This window comes from Pimephales promelas, chromosome 1, assembly GCF_988280905.1.
Source record: "Pimephales promelas chromosome 1, fPimPro1.hap1.1, whole genome shotgun sequence".
NCBI classification, from domain to species: Eukaryota; Metazoa; Chordata; class Actinopteri; order Cypriniformes; family Leuciscidae; genus Pimephales; species Pimephales promelas.
Genome location: NC_142769.1, coordinates 32,957,807 through 32,976,284, shown reverse-complemented (window position 1 = coordinate 32,976,284; position 18,478 = coordinate 32,957,807). Strand labels below are relative to the sequence as shown.

General features: G+C 40.7%; 1 protein-coding gene across 1 annotated transcript in view; it reads right to left on the bottom strand.

The window, feature by feature from the left end:
- Positions 1-18,478, bottom strand: part of nfatc3a (nuclear factor of activated T cells 3a) — a 99,731-nt gene that overhangs the window by 52,886 nt on the left and 28,367 nt on the right. Inside the window, exon 2 of the mRNA XM_039688554.2 lies at positions 10,538-11,711. Within this exon, the coding sequence (XP_039544488.2) occupies positions 10,538-11,711 (1,174 nt within the window). The remainder of the gene's footprint in view (positions 1-10,537; positions 11,712-18,478) is intronic.

Sequence of the window (18,478 nt, the reverse complement as noted above, 5' to 3'; positions counted from 1 at the left end):
CATCGTTGGCTCAGCCTCGTTGAGATGGTGGAGGTTCGATTCCTGGTCTCCCCAAATTTCCAGGTTGGGTTGTTCGGCAATGCAGTGGAAGAGCTGCACCCAACAGCTTTCCACCACGCAGGTGCAGACGGAGGCCACCAACACTTCCTGTTCCGGCGTCCTGCTGTTGCCTCCACTCCACCGCCGCTGGCAGTTCCTCCGCCTGCTCGTCACCGAGGGCATTCCCTGCCGCTGCCTCCGGTTCCACGGGGCTCCCGCAGCAGTGTAGAGCCAACAGCAGGCAGGCCGCCCAGTCTTTCTCAAGCACTGCCAAGCCAGGTGGCAAGTGTCAGATGTAGTGTCCCTGAGACAGGCCACCTAAGGATGGGGGGGACAAGCTCTTCATATGGTTACTGTTCCGCCACTTTCTCCCTGGAGTCCAGCAGTCTCCAAATTGTCAAGAGAGCAAATTCGTTCATCCCTGGGTCCCAAGAGGGCGAGGCTGGCGTTGTGTGACCCTGTAGGACAGCCTGGCACCCCTCAGGCCCCTCGTTCACCAGCCAGCAGTAGGGTGCGTTCCAGGACCCGATCATCTGCCTTCTGACGCAACTCCTGTAGCCCCGTGGAGACAGGTAAGTGTTGCACCGCACACTCAGACTCCAGTTTTTATAAACTCCTTCTTCTTGTACCTATTATGTGGTGGGTCATGATCAGAGTGCCCCACCCCCAAGCTTGGTCCGCAGCGCTCGACCTGAATGATATGTACTTCAAATGTCTAGCCTCCGCACCACAGGCTATCCTGCATGTTGCGATTGAGGGTTCGAAATATCAGTACAGAGTCCTACCCTTCAGCACTGCCGAGGTCTCAAGAGAGAGTCTCAGTCTCACTGCCGAGGTCTCAGTCGTGGCAGTACGGCATGCCTGATGTGACAACAGATAACTCGACCTGCCGCCAAACCCTCAGCCTGTTTTCAGACCTTTCATTGCTCCTGGCCAACCGCTCCTAGAACGAGGTCCACTAATATCGACAGAGGGGCCATATACAAAGGGCATGCTTTAAAAGAGGACTGGGTGACCTCCGACTGCATTGGTATTCATTACCTCGAGTTGTTGCAGTTCACCTCACTTTGAGCCGAGCTGGTACTGGTCTAAAAAGACAGCTTTGCATGTCACAACTCGCCCTTCACCTCCTCCTTTGACTCAGAAGCTTCTGAGGTCAGTCCATTCCACTATTTCTTCCGTCCTACTCAATCATGCTGCCTCAAGACAGCTATGACCAGGGAGAATGAAGACTCCCTCCCCTGGTAGTCCAGCTACGCAAGGACCACATTGTTTTGGGCCGCATTTGCCTTTCCGGATTCGTTCCTCTGCCAGTTGCGTTATTTCTATACGAGTGGACAACCCTTGGACAGAAACTGTCTCTCAGCTGGCCCCAGGGCTCAGAAGAAATGCGTTCCCCAGTGAACCTTTTAAAAAAAGCGTCTATGCGATTCAACTCAGTGAATTTCGTCACATCTAGTGTTGAGCAGTGCTACTGTCTTGAGTCCACATGTCACTTGCACATACTGTGCGCTAGGTCAGGGGTGGTCTTGATAATTGGCCCTAATCGGCCCAACCAGACCTAGTTCCCCTAGACCGCCTTCCTGACTTCCCCTTAATACATTTCAGGGACGGGGTATGATGGCACTCACGTTCAGACCGCTGGAGAGATTCCAGGCCGGTCCTAAAAGGTAGACGCGGAGGGTCAGGTGGCTACCACAGGAATATGTAGTAGTTACCATCACTTCAGCAAGCACCCCCTAAAAAGAGGAAGTTGTGTTTATGCCAAACAGAAGTGGAACCTATTTGTTGAGTGAGTCTTCTCTCCATGAGGAGATTCTAAAGGCATTTGGTCATTTCAGAGTTCTCTTTCCTGCAAGATGGGTTGGAGTAGGCTGTTTCCTCCACCCTCAAAATGATGTTGCCTCTGTTTTTTCTTGACACATATCATGATGAAAAAGCATGGGAAGCATGTCCTGATTGCCTGAATCTGCCTCGGCCCCTCTTTATCCTCTTGGGCCTTATATCTGGTGACCGGCCCTGAGCTGGAGTTAATTAGGGATGGACCGATACAATCTTTTTCAGAATCAATCCGATCCGATACCAAAAATTCTGAGTATCAAACAATACCGATCCAATACCAGCGCTTTATAAAATCAAGTACAATTTCTTTAAAGGGCACCTATTATGCCCCTTTTTACAAGATGTAATATTGGTCTCTGGTGTCCCTAGAATGTATTTGTGAAGTTTCAGCTCAAAATACCCCACAGTTAATTTATTATAACCATTTGAAAATGTCATTTTGGGGTCTGCTTAAAAATTAGCTGTTTCGGAGGTATACGGCTTTAAATGCAAATGAGCTGCATATCCCCGCCCTGCCTTTGGATGAGGGCATAACTTGATACCTATGGCAGTCGGTAAGCAGAAGGGGAGAGCGAGAGACGCGCTGTTTTGAATGTCATTCAGCGTACGTTTGAATCGGAATATATAAATAGTACGAAGAGACTCCGGCAGAATAAATACAAATGAGAATGGACCAGTACGTCTCGGTATGGTTATTTGATACATTTATGTACTTTAGCGTTGTAATCGCGTCCCCTTTGAAATGATGGACATGTGCAACACACAGACACACAAACACTAATGTTGGCGCATTTTTTTTTTAAATTACATACACATACTGTGATAAAGTTTGCTACGTACAAGCGAAATTACATTTATGCGAGGGACCTGTGGCGTCATGTATGTTTACTTGTCATACGGGTGCTTCTGTGGCAAATGTGAGGAGATGGCTAACTTACAGAACAAGAACATATATGCAGTTTTTAATACAATATCTTTAAATATATAAAAACGTGTGGTTACACACTATACAAACAAGGTTTAAATTATATAGCCTACACAGACATCCTACGACGACAACAATTTTAGACGCATTTGTTGTTGAATTGGCTGACATTGACTGAAAAGACTATTTGCTCAAAAATCATAAAACACACTTACTGTTACTGGATGTGACGGTGGATCGCAAACAGTAGATGACGATCCACAGTTGAGGATTAACTTTTAAGCTACAACAACAGGATTAACCCACGAGTCCACGACAGAACACTTATGTTTCCAAGAGACATTACCGGCTGTCGTTGAAACAATGGAGGATGTGTGTACAGATCACAGAGGGCGGGGTCTTTGCCACAACCACACTGTCAATCAAACCCCTTTCTCACTTTCTACGTCACAAAGAGCTGGATCTCAGAACAGCTCGTTCTGAGGTAGTGCATATGATTTATTGAGATTGTAAAAAAACCACTGGGTGGATTTTTATCGTTATAGGGTGGTTTTGCTCACACACTGCCAACACACATTTATGTTCAAACACCATGTAAAAGTGAATTTTCCATAATAGGTTCCCTTTAACTCTGTGTGTTGAACTGTTAATCACACTTTTGTGAGATAAAAAACAACTCCAAAAAATATATGATCCTAATCTATCACAAAAATGCTATTATAAACTAGATTAGTGGATAATACACATTGCTCTTTGTATTGCTGTGAAATACATTCATGAAAAATAAGATAACAAAAATCAAAAAGATAAATTATTTTAGATATAGCCAAGGCTACTATAAAATTGAGACAACATGTTTTAAATGTAGAACACAGCTGTTTAATGAGGCAACAACATATGATATATAGGAAAGAACAAGAAAGGCTATTAATAAGCTTTCATTGCGTCACTACATTATAAAGCTCACTCCATTATGATATGAAAATTAACACGATTAAGTTACAGCAATAAAGTCCAGCAAGATAAAGTTGCTTTATGCAAAACCATAGACCTTTATGTTCAGATCAAGTACAATAATATTAACATTGAATCATCTTGAAGGTAGTTTCATCGTTGACTGTAACGAACGCGACACGCTGTTTGAACACTGAATGGAGAATGACTGACAGCCGCTGCGGAGGGAAACGTTTACGTGATCTTGAATTTAATGACTTAAATATTAATTTATATCTCACATAATGGCTTCAGAACACTTATAATATAGCGCACGAACACTTTATGGTACTTTAGAATGTTTTTGTGCCTTTTGTGGGGCTTAACAACACAGAATAGTATATGCACAATATCTAATTTGGGTCGGCCTCGTCTGATCGATACCCGATTCAGCAAAAACGGCAGGACTGAAGCCGATACCGATCCTGAGTATTGAACCGGCACATCCCTATTAAATAAAAAAAATAAAAATAAAAATAAAAAAAACAGTTCTCCTGGTCACGTGGTCTCTACTAGAGGGTAGGAACTTGCTCGCTTTCAGTCAACAAGTTGCGCCTGGAATTTGGGCCGGCTAACTCTCACAAGCTGAAGTTTCCTACCCCTCCCTTTCAAGGGACCAGGTTGTGAGCCTGCAAGCACTGCACCAAAGAAGGCAGACCTAACCCTGGCTTTCTCATCCACTTCTTTGCGGTTATAAGTGCACAGAATGCAAGCCTTAGTACCTCAGATCAGCTCTTGTCTGTTAAGGAAATCAGTAGAGAGGGAAGACTGTTTGGAAGACCAAGCGAGGTTGGCCCAATGAGTGGTGGCTGCCTTCATCTTGGTGAAAATCTTGAGATACAAATGTCCACTTAGGTGATAAGCTCCTCTTAAGCGAGTGTCTTTGCTGTCAGATATTCTAGAGTTGGGGGCTGGGCAACACCTATAGTTGAACCGCTGCTTCCTGTGGGCTCCCTTCTCATGACGCCAGTTTCATCGTGAGCCCAGTTCGAAGTGTCGGCTTGCTGCGCCATTCCCCTCCTATGGACTAGATACCTGCGCCATTTCTGCTCCAGTTGAGTTATCTTTAACCGAACTTTGTTGAGCTCCTCCACACCACTCCAAATTCGGACATGACGGAACGTCCAGTGTTAGGCCTACCACTCGTAAGCAGTGTGGAACCTGTGTTAGGCTGGGCCCATATGTTGCGATCCCTACGGTGATCCCATGTTTATTCTTCCACGGTACGGCTCCCCACGGCAAGGCAGTGTCTTCCCTCGGCAGAGCCTACTCTGCTGTCACTGTCGGGTTGAGTCTCTCCCGTCATAGGCTGGAGCCACGTCAGTGACATTCCATATATATTGTACTGCCTGGTCATCCACTCAGGCACCCTTCGGGCAGGATGTGGCTTTTCGCAGCATCCCTTCCTTTCATGTACGGGGAACGCTTTCCCAGTGTTCCTGTAGGAACAGCAGTTACTTCCCTGGCCAAAGCCCTGTCCCTTCTCCGCCTTAAAATTGCGGAGGGATCAGGAGGCCTTTGTCTAGGCACTGGAAGGTGGCAGCTATAGTGGCGTTTTAAATGGCTGAACCCTATTCAGTCGACGTTGACTACGTCTGACATTCTCGATTGAAAGGGAACGTCCTGGTTGCATATGCCACGCAACATTAGTGAATGAGATTAGTGAATGAGACCCATTGTCCATTAAATACATTGGCCAGTCCAAAGAGTGGGCAGGTGGGTCTTCATCTTAAAGTAAGTTATGTTTAGCTGGCTCAGCCTGGCTGTCCTAAACTAGACCCACTATAGACTAAAGCTCAATGCTGTGCCAACTTCATCAACTCTACCATAGCACTCCCATCTGTTAAACCAGTCAAGCTTTTAGATCTTTCTACTGCTGCTGACTAATAGAGCAATCAGCACACACACACACACACACACAGGTCCAATAGCAGACAGCAGAGCTCTCAGCTCATATAACAGGGGTCAAGTATCATGTCTCTTTTGTTTGAAGGTACAGCCATAAAGATGTTAGTCAACACTGCTTGTACATGTAGCTTTGCTGAACATTTCTTGACATGTTTGTGAGAAAGAGGTTGTGTTGTGTCTGACTGTGTGCTTTATCATTTGTGACTTCTGCTGTACGTGAAACTGTAAGTGTTTACATTATACATTGTGGATTATAAATGAAGGAGCCTGACTGAGTTAAAAAGTGTGTTGTGTTGGTGCGGTCGATAACAGAATGACTGTGGGTAAGGACACATTTGCGACCCACAGCCACACGCTCTCTTTACTGATTTATTGTGACAGAGGCCAGGGCACACACATAGGTGTCTTCATCTGACTAGCACACACACATACACAAAACCATTATCTGATGCACTGATATGGATAGCAGACACAATTATAACTCTTTGTGTTCATTGGCTCTCTCAACTAACTCATGCTACTCTAAATTTATATTAGCCCTCTGGTGTTGCTTTTATACATATAAAGTTGGGAGAACAACTATTTGATACACTGCCGATTTTGCAGGTTTTCCCACTTACAAATCATGAAGAAGTTTGTAATTTTTATCATAGGTACTCTTCAACTGTGAGTGACTGAATCTAAAACAAAAATCCAGAAAATCACATTGTATGATTTAAGTAATTCATTTGCATTTTATTGCATGACATAAGTATTTGATCACCTACCGACCAGTAAGAATTCCAGCTCTCACAGACCTGTTATTTTCTCTTTAAGAAGCTTTCCTGTTCTCCACTCATTATCTGTATTAACTGCACCTGTTTAAACCTGTTACCTGTATAAAAAGACATCTGTCCACTAGGGCTGTAACAACGAATCGATAAAAAAAAAAAAGATAAAAATCAGTTATTAAAATAGTTGGCAATGAATTTCATTATTGATTTGTTGTGTTGCACGATTTATTATGCCAGTCAATAATTCGCAGAGATGTTTCAGTATAAATAAAAAAAGTTGAGTTGAGCACAGAGCGGAGTAGATCTATGAGGCGCTTGGGCAAAGGCGAAGTAACCTCCGAGAGCGAGTCCGAGTGTGTCTGCGCGCGAGAGAGACTGAGTGAGTCTGAGCATTAGTAAGTTGGTACATCATTCATGGTACATAGTTATATATAATTACTATATAAGAGGCATGGAGGTTCGATAATTGGACAACCACTGAATTAGCAGACAGTGATTTGAATCAGACCGAAGATGAAAACACTTTCTTGTCTGACCCAAGTAACACTACAAGGGGAATATTTTTTCCTCAATTTGCAGCAAAGAATTTTTCAATCTTTACTCTATACAACCCAATTTACTCTAAACTGTGTGCTCGGAAAGGATGAGCTGTAAAATACCTTACACACCACATGAGGTGCTCAATCCATTGTTTTTTTTTTATATTATTTTATATTGTATTTATATTTTATATACATTGCATTTATAATTAATATTAGGATAGACCACTGATCTATACAGAATGACTGGATAGCTCATGACATCATAAACAGTGAAGTCACCGCACCACCATATTGGTATTCCCTAGTGAGCTCATGCGTTCTATTGAATCAAAAGGCAATTTGCATGATTTGACTGAGAAAACATTGCATAACGAGACACAGTTTTTAAATCTAAAGTCTCCATGAACAGCCTTACAACACAGACATCCTTAGCATTTAAATGGGTATTTGTCCCATTTAAATGGGTATTTGTCCCATTTAAATGGGTATTTGTATATTAAAGTCTAAAAGTTAAGTATATGTTAATTGTGAACTTAAAATCTCTTTCTGGTTGTGTTTGACAGATAGATCAGTAGTCTTTTTAAGTATTTGATTAGTTAGCAAGAACATGTTTAGGACATGCATAATACAAATTGTATGGGTATGTACACTTGTTTCACCTCTGTTTCACCTTATTTACACTGCACAAACCTAGGGGCCTTACAGCTGTCTGCGACACGGGTACCGGAGTTGATCGCGCCCACAAATCGGCAAATCTCATGGAATTGCTCCTGGTGTGAGTTGACACCGTATGAAGGTAGGAATAAAACATTGTCGGCATCGCAGATGTGTGCATTGTAAATAAGGTGTTTACACATAGGCCTACTCCGTTTGCAGTGCATATTTTTTTACCATATCGATGTCAAACTGTTGGAGCTTTCAATGCACACAGATGCCTGTCCAATTGCGGTGCATATACAGCAGTGCAGAGATCACCAGTTTCCACACCAAGTCTATTTCTGCTGTGCTGCAGTCACTAAATTAAAGTGACAGAGCATGGTTCGTGGTCAAACTGAACACGGATTGACATGAAAATATAGAAAATAAATGCATTTAATTAAATTAATAATAAATAATGCATTGAATAATATGTTTATTGGGTTTAAACTTGAATAACTCTGTGAAAGAACGCATAGTATGCTATACATTTTTTTAAACAACACGGAAATAGCGACAATTGTGCAATTAAATTACTATATATGGGCTTAAATTACAACCTGTGGGCAGTTTTTCTAGTTCCTTTTGTGAACTTTGTTTTACACTTGTTGATGCACAGCGGGTCATCTTAAAAGCGCCGTTGTAGCTATTGTACCAATCTCTGTATAACAGCCGTTGTAACCCTTTGCTGGTAGGGAATCGTAAGATGGCCGTTTTCGATGGCTTCACTGCCTGGTGGCAGTTTAGAACGTCATGAGCTATCCAGTCATTATATAGATCAAGGGGATAGACTAGAGATTTTATCTTCTGTTATAATTATTATTGCTATTATTATTACCTATTATCCGACTGCGCGAGACATGTCTTTTGTGTGCATTTGCTGTTTGAACTTTGACAAAAAAAAAAAACAAGTTTGTGAGTGTGTGTTTCTGTGAGTGTGAGTGCAGTGCAGAGAACAAGTTCTGACATTCAAACAAATCAACCTAATTTCAACCTCAACCTAATAAAAGTAAGGTTTTATGTCTCTAACAATTATAGAATGTACAAGCCCCTTTATATATAGCTAGGCTGTATAGGAATCTATAGGATTTTTTCCTTTTTTGCTACTACCAAATTACAGTAATCTGCCTAGAAATTTAAAGGTCCTGTCTATTTTAACATGAATATATATATATATATATATATTGTATTTACAATGGAAAAAAACGGTCCATAATTATTGCATAAATATTAATTAACAAAATTCTCTTAAAATAAAAAAAGGAAAATAGTATTGAACAAAAATATATTACATTGAATTTACTGAAAATAGAAAAAGTAATATTTTAGCAGTTCGGCCACTTTTGAACGTGAACACCACAAGCATGACTCCTGAATGAACAATATCAGTGGGTTAGCTCTGTTCTAAATGTGGTTCACTACATACCAAGAAATTATTGTAAGGCATCACTGACATGCTTCTGAAATAAAAGCGATAATCATGCTGCCTTCTAAGATTGTTTTTGGCCAAATTAGAAAGCAGAATAACATATGTTCTCCACGTTTAAAGGGATCATTTACTCATCCTCATGTCATTCTGACTTTCTACTGTGGAACATAAAATATGATGTATGAGAAAATATGAGAATTTTCACCAGGAAAAAAAATAAATGTCATCTGAACAAGCAACATCCACTTTTATTCTGATTCTGACATTGCAGTAAATCACGCTGAGTAAATTTAAGGCAAGCTAAGGCAAGCAGATAGTGTTGAACACTGTCTGGTTATGTATTTTCTCAAATATGTATTTTGGATTATTTTTAATCCCAAAAAAGCTATGCTACGGACTGTAGCTTTAAAAGTTGCCTATTTCCATAGCCAGTACTTTTATATGCCCTGTGTGATTTTGTGCTTATAATAATTGCATTTTTAGCTTAGCAACAAGCTAAACTCTGCTGGGGTAACGATGCACAATATAAAAAGCTACAATACCAGGTATCAGCTGATATTAAAAATATTTTAATTAGGGCTGAAGGAAAAATAACAAGTTGGCATCAAATATTAATATTTGCTGTTTAAAATGTATACATAGTTTCACTCCCTTTAGTAAATTACATTAGTAAATGCTAAAGTCAGATATTTTAAATACTGTCTTTATGTTGTTTCCACAACAATGTAGTGTTTTGTTATGATTCAACATTTTTGTACTTATGATTCCAAATTCTAAATGTTAGGAGTGATTAATCATTATTAATTCTTCTTTGAGTAAATATAAAATGTATCGCTATTGAATTTTTTTACATTTTTTACATTTGGATTTCCTTTGCCATCAAACACTCAGAGTTAATATTTAAAAACACTGTTAAATGTAATCATTAGCAAATCTCATAATGATTATCCATACTTTACAATTGTATTTAATATAGTTGTGATGCCTTAAATGACTTGAAGCATTTACTTTTTTAAATATTATATGATTTTAATATCTGTCATATATTGCTTATTTGACATAAGATAAAACAAAAATAACTACTGGTATATCGGCCATGTCTAACTGAAAGTTGAGTCTCCTATGCGTGTAATGAGCACTATTTGTGCATGTGACTGACCATTAAAAAAAAAGTTACTGCCAAATCAGTCACATGATGTTCTCTTTCAGTTTAGATGCTGCCTTATACAAGGCCACTGACAATGCAGTATACAACTCTCTAAGTTTTGAGAAAAGAGCTAACGTCTACACACATGAACGCCTGTAAGAAAAAGCATTATAGAGCTGTATACCTAAACTCTAAAATGGTTACCCTTACTTGCGTCTCTTCAAAGCAGAGGAGGGTGTTTACCTGAAAATAGGTGTGTGTCCTGGTTTGGGTTTGTTCCATGTAAAGTGAGATGGGACAGAAAGAAACTGCTCTCCAGATCCATCCTTCTTTATTCCGTGCATGGCATCCTCACCAGGTGAGTCAAGCAAAGGAGATACATTCCCAGAATCATCCATGCCCATGTCACCCTTCCCTGTCTGGATTGCTGCTGTACAGTCCTGGGAGGTCTTCCTGGTCTTGGAGGGGATGTCAGCTTCAGAGGGACAACATTGGAAAGGGGACATACCCATGGATGGGCTTCCTATCCAGGTGTCTTCAGTCACGCTGCCCCTGGGCGAGGGGCCGGGAGTGACAGTAGGGGAGTGATGGGGTGATAAAGAGCCCAGGCAGCATATATCAGCGCTGGAGTGGCGTCTCTTCCCACAGGGCGATGTCGGGCGCGAAGAGGGCCGTGAAGGCGAACGAGGGCTCAGCCAGTTCTCATCTGTGACACTGGTACGGGGCGAGTGACAGGGCGACTGGCGGGGTGAGAGAGAATGGCCGTGTGATTGAGAAAGGGAGTGAGGGAAGGCCTGGTGATGATGCTGCTGCTGTTGCCATACCTCCTCCTGTGGTCCAGCCTGCGGAGAGCAGCCAGGCGAAGTGAGCGGTGAGCCCAGGGTAAAACGCGCCGCTGCTTCGTTTAGTTCCGAATCCACGTCATCGTACACATGTGAGATGGATTCGCAGGACGATGCATCTGAGAACCAGCTTCGTGAGGAAAGGCTGCTACATGGACTCGGGCTCAGGGACGAATCTCGATACGAATGATCTAGAGGCAGGTATAGGTGGTCTCGAGACAGAGGTCTGTCGTGGTAGTCTCCATCCGGACCCTTGGCTCTCATCTCATCGTCGCTGGCCTCCATCTCCTGCTGGCAGCTTGGGGAAATGGAGGTGATTTGGATGCTGGGACATTCAAAGGCCTTTGGTGGGCCGTTCCCTCCGCCACCCATCCCTGTGGGCGTGTATTTAGAGTCCTGATGCTCATAGCTTTGATCATAGGTCTTTTGGTGGGCCTGCAGGGAGGGGGAGGTGGCAATGAGTTGGGATGGGGGCGGGCATCCATGCCGCTGGAGACCGTGTGATTGGTTCACCAGTAAAGGAGGTTGGCCCACATTGAGGATGTAAAATGAGGTGTTGTCATCCGTTTCTAGATCTAAAAATAAAACAAAACAACACAAATCAAAAACAATACATGACGTCAATGCAACAATTTTTTACAGACTGTGGAAAAAGCTACATGCCCAGAGCTACTAAAAACTACGACTTGGTGGTGCTCACAAACAGACTATTTTGCTTAGTGACAATGAAAAGCAGAGGAAGAGTCTGGAACCGGCTTGTTTGTATTTGTACTCTTGTATTTGCCATTGCTGTTAAAAAAATGTAAATACTGTTTGACTTCCTTTCTTTTTCATGACAAGTGGGTGCCAGAAACATAAAGCTGTGCACTGCTTCCCTTGTAAAAGGCTGTATTTCTGCTTTTCTATATGTGCTACCTACTGTCAGAGAGTGAATTTGCATTGTCTTGAAGTCCATCTGCAAAAGATTTTTGTCGCATAAATCTAAACAGACAAGTCGTATGCAAAAATCAAAACCAAATATTTGTGCAGAACATTTGGGTTGAACAGGCATTTAATGTCCCATTTACTTAACTGTCACATACATATAATAAAAGATTAAATGCAAAATATGAAATATCGAGAAAAAAAAAAGGCTTATATTTACACAAGAGGTGGGTGATCATGATTGTTGACCAGAAAAAAAAATGTCTTTGTAGTTTCCTGCACCCCTTTTCAGTGGCAATGCAGTGATACAGTAGCCTGGCTGCGCCCTCCTACGCACTTCCGCTCAATTTCATTTTACTTCTGTACTACGTCTGGGATCGCTCCATATCCTTAGGTTTCCAGAAATCAATTTTTTGTAGGACCAATCAGCGAATAGAGGGAGTGGCTGAGAAAGATGACGTTGATGTAAGCGCGTCAGTTTCAATTTAGTAATGGCAGCGGAGAAAGACGTGAGAAAAGCTATTCGGTCCGTTGTTGGAAAAGAAACTGCCGAATATACAGAATTTAAAGCCGGATTGTTATCGTCTAACCTCTTGTTGCACAACTGAGGACCAAGTGAAGGAGGCAGAAAGTTTGGAAGTTTGTGCTGGGCAGCTCGTGCACGATGACCGTGACATTTTGGACGGTCGGTTTAGCCTGGTGTTCGCGGTGTTCAGAAGCCCCGAGTCCTAGCTGCTAAACTATGGTTGAAGATCCGCTCAGGAGTCATGTCAGTCACTCATATTCCCAACTGTATATTTACTGATTCTTGTGATGAATAGAACATTTCGAGCCCCTTTGTGCACTCGTGCAGGAGGTTGGTGTGTCAGTTTTACATGTTGTAAATCATACAAATTGGTTGTGATTTAAAAAAAATAATAATTGTCATAAATAAAAATGTGAAAAACCATACTTTGAAGATATTTGACTTTCAGTTTTAGATGGCAATGGTTGATTTGTTTTACTAAAAAAAATAAATGCCACATAAAAAAGTACAAACACATACTTTGAAGACCATAATTAAGGTAATTAAAAAACAATAAGACGTAATATGAAAAATTGTTGTTTATTACACATCTGCAGATAGAGACAGACTGATCATTCACTGTAGCTGCTACAGCATTTGCGGCAGATCAGAAAACGACCACTGCGGCGTATTTGTAATGATTAGACACAGCTTCCACCGTTGAATGAATATATCACTGTCCTTCGTGTCAAATATACATTTCGAATTAATAATTGTTCCTAGATTAACAAAACCTGTGGCGCTCGTTGACTGAAATCCTATTGTAAACATAATCCTCTGATCATTCGGACTTGTTGTTTCCAGCCATTTCGGCGCGTGACATACGTCACTTTGGGCAGATCCAATAGATTTGAAGTTTAATAGTGAACCCGCCTACAAGGAAGGAAACGTTTCTCAATGGAGCGGTTCCAGACTCTATGTGGAAATGAAATGAACTAGAGTCTGGTTGAACCAGGCTAGTGATACAGGACATTAGGGCCAGAAAACCAGAACTAAGGTACTCAATACCAATACAGACAGGAGTGTGCATGAAAAAAGTCACTCACAGAAACTGCATAACGTTTACCGAAGTTTAGTGTAGTTGATGCAGTGTAATTGCTTGTATAACTAACACATAAATAATTACTGTCTATTGAGGCACTTCAAGGTCTGCGTCTGTCTGCTGATAAGGGAGATGAAAGAGAACAGGCTATTTTCTCTCCTCTCTCTCTCTCTCTCTCCTTTATTGGACTGCTGTTCTGATAGCCTTGAAAAGGAAAGATTTGGGCTAGTTGCAAACAAGCCACTGGGGAATCTGCAGACACTACAACACTAGCAACAGGTTAACAATAAGAGTGTTATGGCACAAACGGTACTGATATCTCAGTATCAGCGCAAGGGGAAGGGGTGAGAAGAACAGAGAGAGAGAGAGAGAGATCCATAGAGTCTGATCCATTTAGAAGCGGATATAATGAGATAGAGAGCCGGTGGGTTAGTCAATGGGGAGAATTTTGGGTGGGGTGACAGATAGGCTCAAATCCAGAGAGGAATAACCCATGCACACGTCATCTATCTCAGTATGTGAGCAAAAAACACACAAATTCGAAAACAAATTCGCACATAGGCGTATGCTTCAGCCCGTCACCACATAGAGACCGACCTTATTAATAACGCCAGCTCGCGCACACACACACAGATGGCTATTAAGCTCTAATACTGTACAGACACACACCCACATAGCATATTGTGCCTGTGGTCTATTAAAGGTTATTGATGAGCTTCCAGTGACTGGGCAGAGGGAGCCTGACAGGGCCAGACAGCAGTGAGCAGTCAGTGAGATGCGTTTCTACAAGCTGCATTCAGCCCTACAGAGTCAAAGAAACAGTGTTGTGATTTAACAATGTAACACAATCAGGACAGGTCTTGTTAAATATTATCTTGATTCTCCACTGGTATGTTGCTTTGGGAGAAAATCAGCTTACATGCATGTAATGAACTGTTTGAACATGAATGACTGTTTTATTTTTCTCTCTATAAATGTTTTTCGACCCCATTTCTCATCTCTCTATTCCTCTCCATCTGATCAATTTATTTATAGATGCTCCACACACTTGCTGTCATAAGACATGCCTATTTGTGATGACAGAGCTAGAGAGACAGGAAGGGGGACAAACCAACATGTCACACAAGACTCAACATGCCAATCCAACTGTGAACTCTGACCCTGCGGGAAACAGACCGCTGGGAGTTCAGTCTATCAGTCTGACACACACACTGCAATATACACAAGTAAACTAAAACATGAACTAAAACATGTTCAGAATAACATTCTACTACAGCGATCTTCCAAACCATGAGATAATCGGCAAAGGCAAAACCCATGTTTTCATTGACCCACAATTTCATTCTGAACTTAATTTTTGCTGCAAAGGAGGCTTTGATTAATCAGCCAGTTCATTAGCATAACGCTATGAATAAATGCAATGGTCATGGAGGGATAAAATAAAGGAGAAACAAGGCACTAAAAGCTTTGAGCATTGGAAGTAGTCGTGGAAAAGCAGGCTGATGATTTGATCTGATATAAGGCTCAGATCGAACATGTAAAGAGATGCTTGAGACATGTATTGTAATGCTATGGGATGGGTGTGCTTCAATGGACATATAAATTAATTTTTATTTAGTCGTCGTAAGTGATTCAGCCTCACTCTAAAATGGCTTTCACCAGGTCCCGTTTCATCACAAAATTTGTAGTCATTCAATAATTTCTATAGCCTAGCCAATCACCATAAAATATTTTGGTTTTGTAATGCACCTTATAATGCATGTATGATCTTAGCAATAATTTTAACCACAGTTATAAAACATTACAAAAGTATATTCATTGAATACCCTTTTAGAAAGTATAATGCATTAAAAAAAAAACATAACAATCATCCAATTTCAGATGACAAAACTGTCCCCGTTTATGACCTATATGATCTAAAACAGAAAATGTGGTGAGATAGTCTCTACCCTGCTTCTCAAAGTAGAGGTCTGTGAATGAAGGGAGCAGAGAGCATATGCTTCTTCTCAGCACATTAATCGTAAGAACAAAAGCATTTGCGTCAGGCCAAAAGTAAATATGCTGTTAGGCCTTCCTCAGTCGTTCCTAGATGTTCTACAAAGCTCTTAATTACAGCTTTGGAGACTCACCAATAGAGCATCAAGTCAGTTCAAACCATTTACACGCTTTTTAATTTGTACAAAGACTCTGATATTATGTGTGTTTGTGTGTGTGTGTGTGTGTGTGTAGAGAAAGAGAGAACAGAATAACAGAAAATGAGTGATGAGCAACACAACTACAGTCCCTCTCCAAGAACAGCTTGTTCCCCAAAAGACCTTTCAGACTCCCTAGCGGAGATAATGAATATCATGATGAAAGCAGTATGGCCATCCGCTGGCCCTTAGCTCACATGATAAAGATAAATACTGTAATGTGATTGCGACATCTGCATCATCTAAAAATGGAAAAGTGTGGAAAACCAGCAGCGATTACTGTCTGTAAGTGCTCTAAATTTATTCCTGTGATGGCAAATATATTATTATCAAACAGCCGCTTTATATTTCTGTAAAAACCATGTTACGTTTCTTCAGGATTATTTGAGGAATCGAAAGTTACTCAAAAAAACAGCATTTATTTGAAATAGATGTTGTACAATAGATAAGTTGTATAATATTTTGTTAAATTTATTTACAGAACCTCTCAATCAATTTAGTGTATCCTTGCTGAATAAAAGTATTAATTAATTTATTCAAAATAAATAAAATAAAATCTTACTGAACCCCAAACTTTGTCATATTTTATCTGTGCAGTACAAATACATTGCATACTTGAAGATGATTGTTGCCTTGTACACACACACACAGTTCCTGCTACCTTAATAATAATAAAAATAATAATAATAATAATAATAATAATACATTTTATTTATAGGCGCCTTACACTCAAGGACACCTTACAGACACAATAAAACAAATCAACAATAATCAAATACTCATTATTACAACCTTGGATAGCCCTACACATTAAAAAAAGTAATAATAATAATACAAAAATAAAAAGTAATAATAATAATAATAATCACATAAAAGCCTGCCGGAAAAGATGGGTCTTAAGGCGAGATTTAAAAACATGAATACTTTCACTGTTTCGCACATCCTTAAATCTGCTGGGAACGTCAGTGAGAGAAAACCTGACCCAGATCAACCCAGAACCATCTGCTGGAAGAAAATGGGGGAAACTGCAAAAGTGATTCATGACTAATATGGCATGCAGTATAGTATAATCTATGATGAGGAAAGTACAACTGATCTCATGCAGTATGAGTAGAGGAGTCTCAGTGTTGCCTGCTGTTCAGATCCACAACAGACAGGCTATCTGGTTAAATAAAGAGCCCTAAGAGGCTTTGCTGTTCCTAAGCTAATAATAGTGGGAAATCACTGCAGTGCGCTGAGAAGCACTCAATGCCTTGCCCAGTCTGTGACACTCCTAATACACAGGCTTTCACCAATAAAGTCACCCAGAGGTGAGTCCAACTGTCCCTACCTGCTGCAGTGTGTCTGTGTGTTAGTGTGCATGTTGTGTGGTTTAAGACAACAATATCAAATACAGGTTTGAGAGGGAAATCATGTCAGCGAGCAAAAGTAGGGCTGCACGATGTATAGTTTTAATATCGGTATCGCGATGTGCACATCCGCGATAGTCACATCGCAGGATGTGCGATGTGAAGTATAGGAATCGTAGTAGATTAATACATGTTCTTTTTTTATTCATAATCTCCCCATTATTCTTGCGTGAGTTTGTGTGTTCTGATGTCACATAGCAACTGCGCAACCTTCCAAAGCAATGCAATTCATTAAATTATTGGCCGTTTACTTGTCACTCATAGCACTTTAATCAAGGCATAGGCTGTTTATGATTCAGGGACGGTGGACCAAACTTGTTATGTAGTTTCATGTCTTTTTACATTAATACAATTAAGTGAAATTATCGAGATTATCGAACCTTTTTTCTATTGTTAACGATAAAGGTATACCGATAATGAATACAGACACTGTTGTATCAATCAGGCCTAATCAGCGGTTCTCAAACCTGGTCCTCAAACCACCCAAGCATTGCACATTTTAGATGTCTGTCTCCCTAAACAAACAAACCTGATTCAACTCATTAGCTCATTAGAAGAAACTCCAAGACCTGAAATGTTGTGTAAAATAAGAAAAGCATGTACAGTGTACAGTTAAATGTACAGTACAGGGGGAAAGGGGTGCTCCAGGACCTTGTTTAAGAAACACTGTGGTAGATGAATCAGCACCAAAAGGGCTTTTCATCTTTCTAAACCATGTTTTCAACAGAGGCAGAGGAACGTTTCATAATTGTAATTTAAAAGCAGGGTTAGCACTGCTTTTTACCCAGGGTCTTATTTGCATTTTTGTTTTATTTTATTTGCACAGTGGGAAACAATGTGGTGTTAGAAAGTTAAGGCTAGATGCTTTGCAAAAGACAGCCAATCGCGTGCCTCATAAACACAATAACGTGTGTTGTAAACAGTAATCAGAGTCAATTGGAGTAAAGAAGAGACATTTTACTCCATTGTCCAAAGAGTCCATTCAGGAAAAACTTGATAGTACATTCAGCAATATATAGGCCTAATATGAGGATGCTAGAGCCTTTATGTTAACAGATCACGTGTTGTGCTCGTCCAATCAATGACATCGCATTCGCAAATATGCAACTAAGGACCTTAACCCAGAGTTTAGGAATGTACAGCGTGAAAAGTCTGTTTATGAATACCAAGTATTAATTGTTATCCCAGAGTAAAGTATGATGTGTGAAAC